This window comes from Bos indicus x Bos taurus, chromosome 8 (assembly GCF_003369695.1).
Source record: "Bos indicus x Bos taurus breed Angus x Brahman F1 hybrid chromosome 8, Bos_hybrid_MaternalHap_v2.0, whole genome shotgun sequence".
NCBI lineage: Eukaryota > Metazoa > Chordata > Mammalia > Artiodactyla > Bovidae > Bos > Bos indicus x Bos taurus.
The window spans coordinates 63,749,675-63,765,342 of NC_040083.1; the positions used below are offsets into that span (position 1 = coordinate 63,749,675).

Genomic DNA, 15,668 nt, shown 5'->3' on the forward strand with positions numbered 1-15,668 from the left:
AAAGGTGTGTGTGTGTTGGGGTGGGGAGAGGGTCCAATTACCTTCAGGTGCCGTGTAACACAAGTTTCTATAATTCTGGGTTGCAACTATATGACCTCAGGCAAATCCTTTTTGGGGGGCTTCAGTTTCCTCATCTGTAAAAGAGGGTAGCTGTGATGTCAAGTCAGAAATGCAGGTCAGAGACTGTTTGGAAAGTTCTGTGCACAGGTGTGAGGTTGTCACTACTTAAGGGCTGTGACTTTGTCTTTTAGAAGTGGGAAACCCAGAGCCAGTCCTTGGCATGGGCTTGTGTGAACTGGGGAATTAAATTGCCCTTTAAGTGTCAATATTTTTAAAGGAAAGTGTTCCATTGGTGACCAGCTTGGGCTTGCCAGTTCCCCGAGTAGCACTTGGTCACACATGCTTTCAGAGCCTTGAGTCAGCCTCCAGGCACGTGGTCCCTCCGCCACAGTGCTGACCTGGGACTGGAGGGACTATGGGATGGTACATCCGAGAGCCAGCTGAAAGTCCCAAATGCCCACTGCACCAGCACCTGGTGCTTGCCAAGCACTGCTCTGTCTCTTTATTTTTTGTTCATTCACTTGTCATGACTCAATGCACAGCAACTCAGGGTCTTCAGTCTATACACTTGGAAACTGAGATGAATATGACCTTGTTCCTATCCCCAAGGAAATCACAGTGAAGGGGCAAGAAATAAGCCTTTTGCATGGACATTTATTAAGCACTCTGGGTTCCAAGTTGATCTATGTACAACGCCACTCTCTGGTGCAAGGAGAGTCATCTCTGTTTCCCAGGCAAGGGGAGTGACATTTAGGTAAAGGAAGCTGCCTGTTGTGGCGTGCCCCTAAGACCAGGGCCAGGATTTGAACCCAGGCATACTGGCCTGCAAAGCTCATACCCTGGAGCATCCCTGAGAGTGTGGTGTAGTGAAGCGGCCCCAGGTTGGGAGCCGGGAGGCTGAGGTTCTGACTTGTGGTGAGTCTTGTTGTTGCTTTCTGTAAAAGGAGAAGGTGAGCAAGAGCTCTGGTTTTTAAACTTTTCTGCATCTTGGAGACACCTGGATGCTTAGGTTGCTGCAGGTGTCTGAGTCCACTGCCCAGCCAGTTGAGGAGCTCCTGGTGCCAGGGTTCGTGCTCCCAGGAGACTCGACCGGGCAAGGAACACGGAACCTGCCAGGCTGGCTGGATGCCTGTGGCCCCCAGCTCCTGTGCTGTGACTCCCTAAATGAAGTGCCTCTGCTCCTCTGGTCCTCACCCCAAGGAGCACACAAAACCCCAAGACTGCCTCTCCCCACAGAGATGCCACATTGGGTGCAGCGGTGCTGGCTGGCCATGTGCCTTCACGTAGAGCCAGTTCTCCTTTTTCTAAAACTTTTTTATTATGGCAAGTCTAAAAATTCCCAAAAGGACTTAGAATAGTATAATAAACCCCTCATATACATCAGTCAGCAACATAATATGTCTTGCTTTTATCCACCTCCTACAGCTATCTTTTTGGAGTGGAGGGAAGGCTGGAGTGTTTTAAAGCAAATCCCAAGCATCATATCATTTAACTCAAAAACACATTAATGTGTATTAAAAGGTTGATCTGGGACCTTTTTTCCCTTTGCCACAGTATCATCCATCAGTGGGTGATAATGGATGTCATTATCCATCTAACAAAGCTGACAATGGTTCCTTCACATCATCTAATACCCTGGCTATTTAAATATGCCTTTTTATGGTTAGGTTGGATCTGAATCCAAACAGGGTCTACATTGTTTGGTTGGTGTCTCTTAAGTCTCTTTTAGTCTGATTTTCTGCCACCTACTTTGTTCTTTTTGCCATTGATTTGTTGGGCAGCCTGGTTCAGTTGTCCTTAGATCCTTTATAGTTTGTGCTTTGAGAAGCTGGTGTTTGGTGAGGGCCTGGTGAGACCAGCTATGCTGGTGGCCGTGTCAGTGACTGACTACTTCTGAGAAGTTCTTTGTCAACACATATAAACACCATAAATTGCATTTTGTTGACCCAGACACTTCTGTTCTAGGAATCAATCCTAAAAGAGGTAATCTTATATTAAAAAAAGCTTTCTGTACATGGATGTTAATCTTAGTATTGTCCCTAATGGAAAAAGAAAACTGGATACAGTTTAGCCAACAATACGGGAGTTAACTGAATTAAAGGATGTTCAAATAATGGGACATTATGCAGCTATTAAAATTAAACTTACTAGGAGTATTTAATGACAGAGGAAAATACTGTATAATGCTAAGCGAAAAAAGTTGGTTATGAAATTTAGTATACTGTGTGGTCTTAACATTTTAAAAATAGATACGTGCAAAAGCCCGGGAAGGAAATACCCTTTCTAAATGTCAGCAAGTATGGCCTTAAAGTAGCAGAACTGTGGTGGTTGATAGTTTCCTAATATATGGTGGTGTTTCCACCAAGGATGCTTCTGACTTTTCCAATGAGACTTTTTAAAATTTCTAAGAAGAGAGGTGGCTGGCTCAGTGGTAAAGAATCTGCCTGCCAACACAGGAGACATGGCATCAATCCCTGGCTCAGGAAGATCCCCTAGAAAAGAAAATGGCAATTCACTCCAGTATTCTTGCCTGGGAAATCCCATGGACGGAAGAGCCTGGTGGGCTACAGTCCATGGGGTCACAAAACAGTCGGATAGGACTTAGTGTCTAAGCAACAAGAAAAAAGAAGAGAGAGGGAGAGAAAGGAGAAAGGGAAAGACAAGCGTGCAGCATTTCATCCTGGCATATAACCTGTAAAGATACATCACCCTAAGTGCCTGTGTATAGAATCTGTGACAAGCTGAAATAGGTACCCTGATTCCTCAGGAAATGATTTAAAAACACCACAAAGACAGTAACAGGACCACCCACTCTGAAGTATCTTTTGGATGATTTTGAATCTTAGACTTAACCCAAGGTAATGGGTGAGAGGGATACCCACATCTGGCCCTGCCACACCCCTCTCTCTGTCTGTTTATGTGTATAATGGGGATGTAGACCTTCTCCCTGGGATGAGAATCAAATGAGCTAATACCTGGAAATTTTACCTGGCATGTGGTACATGCTTAACAGATTAGGTATATAAAACTCCTGCATAAGCCTCCTCTGAAGAGGAACGTAATTTCTGGAGAGAGAAGGGGACAGGAGGAAGGGGTGCCCAGTGCTCCACTGACATCTTGTTCTCTTTAGGGTGAAGCTGAGGAGGGGTTTCCTGGCCCCCCTGGACCTGCTGTGCCTACTGAACCCACGGTGAGATTCCTACCCATGCTTGTCATGGGCACAAAGTGCGGGGGGCCAGGGATGCACAAAACAGCCACAGAGGATTCGTCCCCTCAAGTGCCCTGCAGTCAGAGCTCAGTGCTCACTCCTGTACCAGGACTCTCTCCTGGAGCCCAGCAGTTTTATATTTATAAAGCTCCTTTATATCCTGTGCCCTGAAAGGCCCCTGGGTCCCTCAAATCCCAAGCTGAACTTGTCACCATGCTCCTAGGCCTGCTCTCCCTGCAGGGCTCCCCTGTTCTGGGAATGGTACCCCATCTTCCTGATCACCAAGAGAGAAGCCAGGAAATGTCCTCAAGTGCCTCCCCCCACCTCCCTGATCCAGTCAGTCCCCAAGCCCCTCAGTCTAGTTGTGCAACACCTCCTCATCCCTCAGATGGGGACAGCAGCCTCCTAACTGTCTCTCTACCTCCATGTCATCGCTTCCCTTCTCCCACCCACACGCACACAACCTGCCCAGACTCAGCTCCAACCCCTAACCCGGATCCTCCTTGATGATTGAAGGAGGCTTTGCCTGGTTCCCATCCTCAGGAATTAAGTACCAGAAAGGTGTTTTGGAAGTTTCCTTTTGTTCTTTGGAGGAATTTGATGACATTCAACAAGTAGACATTGAGTGCCTTCCTGGTCCCAGATCTCATGATGGACCCTGGGCACCCAGAGGTGTCTCAGGACTGGGCCAATTCTGGAGTCTTAGCCTAGTGGGGCCGACAGATACACACAACTGAGCTTCAAAGCCAGGTGGCCCTACGGCCAAATCCAGACTTCCACAGAGGCTGGTGGGAACACAGAGCAGGAGAGATGAATTTTGTCTGAAAACAGGGTTGGGCAGGGCTTCCTGGAGGAGGAGACCATGGAACTGGACCCTGAAGGATGAGTAGGGATTGGAAATGCAGGAAAAGAGAGGATGAGAGGCTGTGAAAGTGTCCTGTGTTTGAGCACTGGCTGTATGTTGGCTGCACAGCTGGGAAGGAGAGAAGGAGGGCAGCTGTAGAGGGGACCGGGCAAAAGAGCCAGAAGGGAAGTCACCAGCAGCAGTTACAGGGGCACAGAATACTGGAAAGCTTTCAGTGACATGCCTGTCCTTGGAGAATGATGGTGAAACCCAGCATGGGAACTTTTTCTCTCTGCAGGTGGAAGTGGAGGCTGAGGGCTCCGGCCTGGGCTGGGGCTTGGATGTCAGCTCTGGCTCTGGTGACCTGGTGCACAGTGAGGAGCTGTTAAGAGTGAGTGTGAAGGGTTAAAAGGCCTGGTGTCAGGTAGTGAGGGGAGGGCAGCCTTCATGAGGATCTAGGAGGGGGGACGCAGGGATTGATAACAGATGAAACCAGCCTGGCCTCTGTAGATGACTGCTGAGGCTGACGGTGGGCTCCTGGGACTCACTATACTTCGCATCTACATTTATGTATGCCTGGCATTTCCATCTTTGGTCAGTTTTAAGTGAGTCTGACCTTAGTTTATAGTCAGGAGCCCCACTTTACACTTGCCTCCTTCCCCTGGCAGCCTTCTCCAGCACCTCTTCCACAGCAGGTATGCCCATGACCTTCACCTCTACCACCGGCTCTACCCTCCACCCCCTTACCCATCACAGAGACCTGCTGGCCTCTTCTCTACACAGCATTTCACACTTTGACTTCCAGACCCTTCTCAAAACCCTCCCTACCCTGAGGCAGCCCCCTTTCTACCTCTGCAGACCACTCTTTCTGCCTCCTTGGCAACTCTTGGTCCCCCAGCCTCTTGCCCAAGGCTGGGCCACCGAGCTCCCTCTAGATTTCCCCCTGGGAGCACCTCTCCTCTCACCTGGATCTCATGCATCTGTCCTCAGAGCCGCAACCTCATTCCATCCCTTCCTCTGAGCCCCTGTCAAGAATCCCCATCTAGAGGGCTCTGCTCAGCTGCCTTTCTGCCCACTCATCATGACAGGGCTGGAAGGGTTCAGGACTCACTGGATGAGTGGGACAGGACCCACTTAGAACGTCCAAGCTGGTGACATCAGCAAACCCAGCCCCAAGCTAAAAAGACTAGTACATTGCAGGGGTATTTTAATAAGGCTTAACAAATAAGCCTTAACTCAGACAGTAAAGAATCTGCCTGCAATGCAGGAGACCTGGGTTCGATTCCTGGGTCAGAAAGATCCCCTGGAGAAGGGAATGGCAACTCACTCCATTATTCTTGCCTGGGAAATCCCATGAATAGAGGAGCCTGGCAGGCTATATAGTCCATGGGGCCACAAAGAATTGGATACAACTGAGTGACTAACCTTTTCACTTTATAACAATAGGCAGTTTTAGACTAACCTCTCAGGTAATCAGAAAACTAAAGTAGAGCACCTCTAAGAATTCCAACAAATTGCATCTGTATCGTATACATACATCTGGGCAGAAAACATTATATAATGGGCTTAAAAAGACTTGGGTCCAAATCTCAGCTCTTCTCCTAATTAGCTGTATGCGTGAGCTCTTAGGCAAGTCACATCATCTCACTGAGCCTCAGTTTCCCCATCTTCTAAGGAGCAACACCAGTCTGTACCCGTAGGGTCGTTTTCAACAATGGAGTGAGTGGAACATATTCATTTGTCCCCTCCTGCCCTGTTTTTTAACACGGTGTCTTTTTTTAGGGTCCTCCAGGTCCCCCGGGCCCACCTGGCTTACCTGGGATCCCAGGAAAACCAGGAACTGATGTTTTCATGGGACCCCCTGGATCTCCTGGAGAGGATGGACCTACTGGTGAACCTGGTCCCCCGGTGAGCTACCGAAGTCACCGCCCCCTCTCGGTACCCATGGGGCTTCCTTTAGCCAGGGAGGGGGTACAGACTGCAGACCCCAGTGCTAAGGCTTATGACTAGGTGTGAGCAGCTAGCTGGCACTTGTAAACAAAATCCTCCTCAGCCAAGACATTGCTATTACTAAGACTCCAGATAAGAAGCAACAGCCAAGGAAAATATCATCCTACACGTTGTTTCACTGCTTCATCTTAATCTGTGTAAAACCTTGGAAACGTAGTCCGTCAGTGCTCGGCCTGGGGTGGGAGGCCCCAGAGACCATCTAGTCCAGCCCTGCCCCCGACTGCCCTGCAGAAGAGAAAGCACAACCCAGAGAGTGAAGGACACTCGTCTACAGGCGCACAGCCAGCAGTGGCCGAGCTGTGGCCAGGACAGTTGTTCCGCTACAGACTGACGCAAGGCTTTAGACCCACCCGCCTCACCCGCTGGGTCTTCTCAGCTCTGGCCTCCTTTTCCAAAGAGGGTTCGTATTTGATACTTATCAAAGATATTGTAGGCTGATTGTCCTTGATGTTCCTCAGGGCCCCGAGGGAAAACCTGGACTTGATGGAGCATCTGGTCTTCCGGGAATGAAAGGAGAGAAGGTACAGGGAAAGGGGGAGGGGTGTTGCATAGGGAACCACCAGGCCATCCTGCCTCTGTCCTCTAAGCCCGACCTTGCCTCTGACCCCATCCTGGTCCTCCCTGCTGGATGTCTCTCCCTAGGGCTCTCTATACCCAAACCTGCACTCAGCATCTTTTCCCGTCTACTCCTGCATGTTCCCAGCTTCCAAGAATGGCATCGCCATCCGCCCAGTCACCTGGACTCAAAAACAGAGTCTTCTCTAACTCCTCCCTCCTCTCCTTTCCTGCCACCATCAGTCCGTGGCCAGGAGTGGCCAATCTTAAGTCCACATCTCTCACCCCTCTCTCTGCCCTGACCTGACATTCATTCTTCCTTGCCTACAGGGTGGCATCAGGCCCCTCACTGATGCCCCTTCTCCCCACTCACAGTCCAGCCTCCACCCACCTGCCAGTCCATCTTGCCAGAGCAAGCTCTCATCACTCACTGTCTTTCCACTGAGAAAGCACCCTTGGCTCCCTCATGCCCGCAGGATGGAACCTTCACTATGTGCAGATCTTCAAGTCCCTTCCTGACCTACCTCTTAGTTCCCCACCACTGCTCCCTCACACACCCGCCTCCGGGCCAGCCAGCGCTACTGAAAGCCCCCAGGCTTGCACAACCTCCTGGCCTCTGTGCTGGGCTTCCTGTCCTTTCCCTTTCCTCATCCTCCTAGGCCCAGTTCAGATCTATCCTCTGGGAAGTTCTCCTGGACTGTTCATGAGTGGAAAGCACACTCCTTCCTCCACTTGCCTTTAGCTCAATGTTGATTCTGCTGGGACCCCTCCAGCCAGGGACACTATAGCTGTTAGCTTACCATTCTGCCCCCAACCCTACTCTGACAACCAGAGCAGAAGCATTGTCTGTGTCTCCTTAGAATCTAGCACAGGCTTCTGTGAGCAGTTTGATGAATCCTCCATTTCTGAGTCTCACACGCCTTCATTCTCCTCCTTCTCTATAAACCCATGCAATCTTCTGTCTGTTAAGTCCACTTGGTGCTGTGGGGGTGGGGTTCCTGCCCATTGTGTTCCTGGCCTGGTTGATGAGATAAGCTGTGTTCTGCCAGGCAGACAATAAAGATAAGGTGAGCTTCCTTCTAGAGATGTAGTCTTGAGCTTCACTGGGGTTCAGAGGAGGGAGGGTTCATCCACATGGCTAGGGGAGTGGAGACCCTCTGTGTACCCTACCTGGACAAAGCTATGGGAGATGCTGACTCCCTAGACATTCCCATCGTCACTGAACTGAATTTCCATTTTCAGTCAGCTCTCAAGTGTGTTTAATTGAAACAGTAACTCAGTTTTCATGGAAAGCTCATTTCTCAGAAAAAGAAGAAACAATTGTTGAGTTTTACAGAACTCGTTTTACATAGACCAGCTCTTTCATAAGAAATTAAAATTCGCAGGAAACATTACAAGACTTACTCTCGCCTTCCCTCCTCTTCTTACCAGCTCCCCTGCCCCTGCCCCACACCCCTTCCCCTCACACTTCTACCCCGTCCACACCCTTCGCTGCTCTGGTCTCAGACTGAAAAATGCCCAAGCCCACACCCACATCCGCCCGCAAACACCCGTGCAGGCGCACTCTGCAGCTGCTCAGACACTCGGTCATGCACAAAAGTGGCAGGCTTGCCCAGAATAATTGTGGCAGATAAATCACTTTTTTCTTCCTGGAATTTGCTATGAGATCTAATTTGTTGCCCTGTGTGTCTATGATGGTTTCTGGTCAAGGAAAAGCAGATTCTAGAAAGACTTGGAAATTTGCTTCAGGAGAGCTGAAGGGAAACCTTGAATATGACACTTACCTGCACCCCCGCAAAGTAAACCAAGCAGAATAGTCTGAAGGTGAAAGAACAACAAAAACATGCTAAAGAAAGTGAATAATCTCAGGGATGTACCACATAAAACCCAATGATACAGGTGATCCTCGAGTCTCCTCCGATCCCTGCTCAGTTTACATGCCTCCAGTGCCAGAGGACTCGTTTCCTGCCCAGGCAGTGCCTTCCACGGCTAGGTGGACAGTTGCAGGGAGGTTGTTCCTCGTTGCTACCAGGACATCAGCCTCTCTTCTCTTCACCCTCAAGTATCAGCCAGTCCAGATAGTTGAAAACCCTGAAGAATAAGATTTGGTTTACTTGGCTGGAAATAATATTGTTATAGATAATCATTTTCAAATGTGAGATTGTCATCAAAATGTGGATGTCATTAAGAATTCATCAAATAGATGATTCTGTGTTGAGTTTGATCATAGGAATATTCCATAGTTTATTTTCCCCAAATTAAGATAAGCAGCCACTCTGAGATCTTTAGCCCATGAAGGAATGGGCAGGGGATGGCTTGCTTTCTCGTCTATAGAATGGTTCTGGAAAGGCTGCTGAAGAACATGCTGGATATGGCTCTCTGAAAAATTTCTTTCTGCTTTTGCACTGTTGATTCTGCCGTCTTCAGCACAGACCTAGGACTGATGGTTGTCATTCTTTTGCTTATTTCATAATCTGACTGTTACATGTTATTCTTCAGTCTCAAAAGGCACTGGGATGCCCAGGCAGAAGAGAGTTTATGTTTCAAATTTTCTTCAGTGCCCAGAATTGCTGAGGACTGTTAAGCTCCCAGTAACTGGCTGTGAGTAACCTCACTGAGCTCCTGAAATGTCATTGCTGGGCCCTGTAAAACCAGCTTTTGCATGAGATGTGTGAGGAATGCAAGTAAATGACCATCACCTTCCCTTTCTCTAACCAGTTCCAAATTGGCTTCGATCAATTCTCTAAATCTTGTGTAGTAAGGAACAGTGTACCCCTTCCCAAGAACCTGAGTGGTGAGCTGCTCTTAAGTAGGATCTAGTAATGGGTTTAGAGCTTACAACAGCTTGTTTCAATTAAACGCTATGATATTGGCTGGATTTCCTATTTTATATCTTCTTTAATCATCAAATGTATTTGGTAAAAAATCTGAATTGTAGGCCTCCATGAAACCATATAGAGCATAGTCAATTTTAACTGTAACAAATTGAAGTTATCAGTGTAATACTATATGCAAAACCAGCAGACTTAATAAGGCAGTAAGAAACCACAACTGAAAAGGTCTTTGATGTTGTGTGATGAAGTCTAACATTGTCCTTAGCAAACCCAGCTACCATAATGAGCCAGAATTTTAAAAAATATTTATTTGGCTGCGCCAGGCATGTGGGATCTTCCGTTAGTTATGGCATGCAGGATCTTTTAATTGTGGCATTCAAACCCTTAGTTGCAGCACAGGGGATCTAGTTCCCTGACCAGGGATTGGACTCAGGCTGCCTGCATTGGGAGCATAGAGTCTTAGCCACTGGACCACCAGGGAAGTCCCCAGAATTTCTAATAAATTCTAGACCATCATTTTGCAACAGGCAGCACTCCCATACCTGGTTCTTTCACAGTGTTTCTGCTGTAGAACTGGTCTCTCCATACCATCATCATATTCAGGCTCGCAACTCTGCTGGTTGGAATTCCAGGACAGTGCATAGCCTCACCACACAGCTCTCTCACTGAGGAGTGAAGTATAGGTCTGCCTTCACCAGTTTAGCTGTGGGGTCTTTGCTGATCCTTTAAATTGGAGCTACCACTTTGACTCTGCCTATTCATATACGTTACAGTAACATAAGCTCTTCCATCCCTGAACTGATCTACTCATATTCCAAACTGGTGGTCACCAAATCTGTGAGCCAGTGAAATAGGCCCAGATACTATCTCTTCACACCTACAAGCTAGATAAAATCATCTGTTTCTGAGACAGATAAATCAAAGGCTAACATATCTTCTGGAACTTCCTTTGAAACTGCTACAAGATGTACTCTTGATTTGAAAAGTCAGAAAGACAATTGAAAAAGTACAGTTTTTCATCTTATGAGCATCCTTTTCTTGAATGGAGTCAACAATAATAATGTTTTCAGAGGATAGAGTCCAAAAATCAAGAGACTGGGCTAAGTTAACTTCTATTTCACAATATCTCTGACTGAGATTTGACTTATTACTGGAAAAATACATAAGGATGGTACTTCCTTCAAGGACAAATTGCATCGATGCAATTGCATTGCAGACAAATTGCATCGTCTGCATTGCAGACGATGGTGGCTGGTCACACCCAAGAAAAACAGACACAGAAACTGTAGCCTGCAGGTTGGGCAGCAAAACTGGAACCCAATTCTTTCTGTTTCTGCTCTGGATGTAAGATCACACTTAGTTTTTCCCAGGTCAGGTTGGCAGGCAGGGAAGCCACAGGACCCCAGTTACCTCTACTTCCTTCTGCAAGCACTCCTTTCTTCCCGCCACCCCACAGAGTAGCCGGGTTCACTCTGGGGTTCTCTCTTTAAGTATGTCTGTTCTGTTATTCAACCTTTCTATAGAGTATTTCCTCTCAGCAGGTACATATCTTTGTCTAAGATCTCTAATTGATTTTTTTTCTCTAACCACTGTTCTTATTTCATAATAGTTTGTCCTTGTTTCTTGGCTGTAATAATATCCTCCCTTTTCTCCCTGAGAATATATAGTATTTACTTAGAGTCCTGATTAGTTTGTGTTCTTAGCTCTGTTTCCTCAGGAGACATTCCATGATTGATGCTGTTCTCTTTCAGAGTGTGCTTTTGCTCAGATGTGTAGGGTTTCTTGCTTGTGTGTTTATGCTTTAGAAATTGGAATCCCTCTTTAATCTGTTTTCTGCCTCTGTTTATACAAAGTACTGGCGAGTTGGGTGGTAGCTACTTCTGCAGGTTTTAGGACAGGAGGACTAGGATGTGGCTCAACAGCTGATCTTAGGTGTTTGGGGTACCCTTGGACCTCCCAGAGTCTGCTAGCCACCTGGGGCTCTGCCATATCCCATTGTTTCAATAAACAGCTCTTATTGTTTTTGTAGTGAAAATGGAAGGTGAGGGGAGAGGGGCAGGGCTCCATGGCTATCTAGCTCCGGAATGTCAACTTCTATATAGCAGAGCCATAGTCTGCTCTTGGCTTCCACTCCTCCCTTACCTGATATTTTTCTCCCTGTGGTTTGTCTCCATGGCTGAAGCCTCTGGCTTCAGCTTCCCGTGTTTTCTCGTTGGCATTCTTCACTGTTTCAGGTTCAAGTGTCACTCACCATCTTAGTTTTGAGCATGACTGTTTAACTATCCACTCTGTCACTTCTGTGGATTTGATATAGAAAGGGGAAGAGGGGTTTGGGAGAAGGCGCAGCCTTAGACTGTGGCTTTGTCATGGTGTCGAGAGCCTTCTGTGTGGCTATGCGGTTTCTGGCTTCTTCTCTTGAGCGTGCTTGGGGTGGTCTCCTTGGAGGTTCTCCGGCTGGGAGCCCCCAGCTGCAGTCCTCTGATGCAGGGCAGTGAATCCTGTGGCTGACCACACCTGACCATCAGCTCCCATTGGTCCTCCCCTCTGCTTTGAACTCACAGCTGGCTCTTTACCTCGGGATCCACATCTAACCCCCTAGAAAACCTCTTCCATGGCCCCCATTGGTGGTGGACACATAAGCTGTTTTAGAGACCCTCCCACTCAATTCTGGGGCTATTCCAGCCAGCTTTTGCTCTTTAGATTTTTCCAGAAGAGAGTCAGCCATTATATACATATCTCCAAAAGCCTAGGGAATACATATCAAATTCTTGAAGCCCCTTTTCTTGGCTTCAAGGAGGAGAGGCACCCCTTTACTTCCATCTGGGGAAGGTGGGGAGAGGGTCCACTCAGTACACTGACAGCTTTCCAGGGAAATCCTTCCTTTACAATCTTTCCCTGGTTCATCTTCAACTTCTGCTTTTCAGTCTTGAGGTAGGTAATGAACTAATGGTTGAAAAATGGGTTTCACAAGCTTTCAGCATGACCTGCCTGGCAAACTCACAATTACTGTATTGGGCTCGGGTTTGAGACATCAGTCAAAACTGCACAGGAAGAGTCCCATTTTAACATCCTGTTACTTATGTGTCTGTAATCCTGCATTTTCTTCTAAACGTACCTAATGGAAGATATATTATTATATTATATATAATCAGCCATCATTTTTTTTTCAGGGAGCTAGAGGACCTAATGGCTCAGTTGGTGAAAAGGTAAAAGATGAAAAAGAAAAATTTTCTCTTCCTTCTTCCTGTCTCTCTGGGTTTAGTATAATTGAACTGTTGGGCTGAAGTACGAAACATGTAAATGTCATGGATCAGAGAAAAACATCTGGATGGAACTGCTTGGGGAAGGCGGAACATCTGGAGCTGGAGGAGAGTGAATAGCCTGCCAGGTTCTCTCCTCTGTCACTCCCTCCACCCAAACGCATTCAGTGAGCGCCGTCAGCTTATCTCCAAGTAAAATGTCAGTTGGCAAGACGGCTGTTTCTGTACCATTAAGCAGCACCAATCAGAGAATCCATCCATCTAATGAAATTCAAAGAACAATTTTTCTGACTCAGGTGTGAATGTTGTTCCTTCCATGAATGAACCCAAGACTAGATAGTCAGCCTGTCCTCTTCCTCACAGGGTGATCCTGGCAACAGAGGCTTACCAGGACCCCCAGGGAAAACTGGACAAGTTGGTGCTCCTGGGGTCATGGGACCCCCAGGGCCTCCTGGACCCCCTGGGCCCCCAGGCCCTGGATGCACAACAGGACTTGGATTTGAGGTATTTTCCTTCATCCCTGTGGTTAAAGAGCAATGTGCATTACAGATGACTGGAAAGGCCAGCTAACTGGATGCCATGGTACTGCTGGTTCCCTGCTGAGCCCCAGCTTCCAGCACCATACCTGGCACAAGGAGGTGTCTGGGAGTCAGATCTGAAATTCTTCTTCTTCCTTCCCTAGGATACTGAGGGCTCAGGAAGCATCAGGCACTTACACGAGCCCATCTCTGGGCCAACGGCTTCAAGTGTAGGTTGACTTTTGAAACCTTCACTTTGAGGATTGTCATGCTGTCATGCTGGAGCAGGGAAGCTGTGGGGTGCCGTCCTGCTCTGTTACTTTCAATAATTCACACTCTCTGAGCCTCCAGCTTCCAGCTGTGCGGTGGGGAGACCAGGTGCTCTTTATAGCTTGTTTCTTTGAGGAACAGCATAGAGGTTTTGCACAAGATATAATATGGGAAAACTTGAAAATTACCTTTCTCTCTCTCTCCCCAGTCCCTAACCATCAAGCATCTCTACTTCATTGCCTCCTTTCTGCTGCCCTTTCAAGACTCACACTTTGCCCCATTTCAGAATCCCATGCTCCTAACAGGTACCCCTGCCCGCTACCTCTTCCCCCAGGGAGGTGTGGTCCATCTTCTACTATGATACTTCTCTCAAGACCAGTCCCCAGGATCTCATTATGTTTGTCAAGTGGTACCCAGAGCTGAGCACACTGGTACAGGAGGAGCTGAGCCCCACAGAGGAGAGCATCACTGCCCCCTCCATGATTGAATAGGAAGACCTCCCCCATCCCCCAGATGCAGAGGGCTCTGAGGTGCAGGGTCAAAGGACACTCAGCCAGTGCTGGGAGAAGACCTCTGTTCCTCTTGCTGTCTGAGATGTTCCTTCCTTCTGACTCTGTAAGGGGAATTTGCCCTTCATCTTTTGCTACCATTATCAGGGATAAAATCCTTATGAGAGCTTAGGGAGAGATGGCAAGACGGAAGGGTAGATGGAAAGTGGGCAAAGTGAATAGAAAAAAATTCAAAGAATATTTGTTTGTTTTGCCAGGGTCCCAAAGGAGAAAAAGGAGACCGGGGACCTAAGGTGAGGTCATAGATCTGTAGTAGGGGTGAGAGAAGTTTTCATCCCGGTTCTAGGAGCATTACCCATATACAGTGAATTTTTTCCCACTTTCACTGCTATATCCAGGGTGACAGAGGGATGGATGGAGCCAGCATTGTGGGACCCCCTGGGCCCAGGGGGCCACCAGGGCGCATCGAGGTCCTGTCTAGTGTAAGTATCACCAGGTCAGAGCATGGCTATGTGTTTTGTGACGTTGCTAAAGGGGAGGGAGGGTTATCCACAGCTTTGGCGCCTTCGGGGCTGCTAGTTATGCAGGGGGTGTGTAGCTGGCATCTGGTGGTGGAGTTTCTACCTGCCAGCGTGGGCCATCTGTCTGTGCCTACTGTGATACCTCTGTTGTCTCACATAGTGTGTCCCCAACCCTCTCTTCTGGTTGGCAGCATTTGCAGTCAGGAAAATAAGTGTAACAGAGCTGTAACCAACAGGCAAGGAACATAAGTGGGGGAACCAGGGAGGAAAGATGGTTTAGAATATGAGAAATCAAGACAGATTTTCTGGAAGAAGTATCTTTAAAGAGGGACTTGAAAGCTAAGCAGGATTTACCAGGTAGGTGTGGAGGACAGGACTTCCAGAACTCAGGAGTCGGAACTCTCAGAACCGAAGCACAGAATAGAAAAACATGGGTGTACCCAAGGCCCAGGGAGCTGATGGGCTTGGGGGTATGTGGAGAGTGATGGAAATTTGTAGAGAAGACTGGGATGTGGGCTGGGACCCGATCGCAGCCCACTGGACATTAGAACATCACATTTGTGAAAAATCATGGCGCTTATGAGAGAAATAACATCATACTGGTAGATGACAGAAAGACAAAAAGTCCCAAATAACTGAAAAAAACAATGACATAGATTTTTAAGTATAATTAAAAAATATCAAATGTAGATAAGGATGTGGTGAAATAGAAAAATCTCTTTGTTGGAAGTATAAATTGTACAGTCCCTTTAGACAGCTCTTTGGCAACGTGCTAATATGTTCATACTGAAAATTTCCACATGGAAAGACCTCCATGTCATATGATTGAGTAAAAAAAGCAAGTTGAAGAATAATACACATAGCCTGGTACCATTTATATAAAATAACCACTTGGACAGATACACATAAAACACACATATACACCCCCAAAACACTGTTTTCTGTAGGTATTAATATTATTATTAATTTATAATTATATATTAATAACATACATATAATATTAATTGTTTCAGTCACTCATTCATGTCCAACTCTTTGAGACCCCATGGACTGCAGCCTGCCAGGCTTCCCTGTCCTTC

The 15,668-nt window shown here is 47.3% G+C and overlaps 1 protein-coding gene across 5 annotated transcripts in view; it reads left to right on the plus strand.

Annotated features, from left to right (window-relative positions):
- Window positions 1-15,668, plus strand: part of COL15A1 (collagen type XV alpha 1 chain) — a 101,613-nt gene that overhangs the window by 52,989 nt on the left and 32,956 nt on the right. For all 5 annotated transcript variants that reach the window (XM_027549748.1, XM_027549751.1, XM_027549753.1 and 2 more), the window contains 9 exons: window positions 3,191-3,250; window positions 4,411-4,503; window positions 5,895-6,020; window positions 6,581-6,643; window positions 12,682-12,717; window positions 13,135-13,275; window positions 13,454-13,519; window positions 14,326-14,361; window positions 14,467-14,550. In XM_027549748.1, coding sequence (XP_027405549.1) covers window positions 3,191-3,250; window positions 4,411-4,503; window positions 5,895-6,020; window positions 6,581-6,643; window positions 12,682-12,717; window positions 13,135-13,275; window positions 13,454-13,519; window positions 14,326-14,361; window positions 14,467-14,550 — 705 coding nt within the window. The remainder of the gene's footprint in view (window positions 1-3,190; window positions 3,251-4,410; window positions 4,504-5,894; window positions 6,021-6,580; window positions 6,644-12,681; window positions 12,718-13,134; window positions 13,276-13,453; window positions 13,520-14,325; window positions 14,362-14,466; window positions 14,551-15,668) is intronic.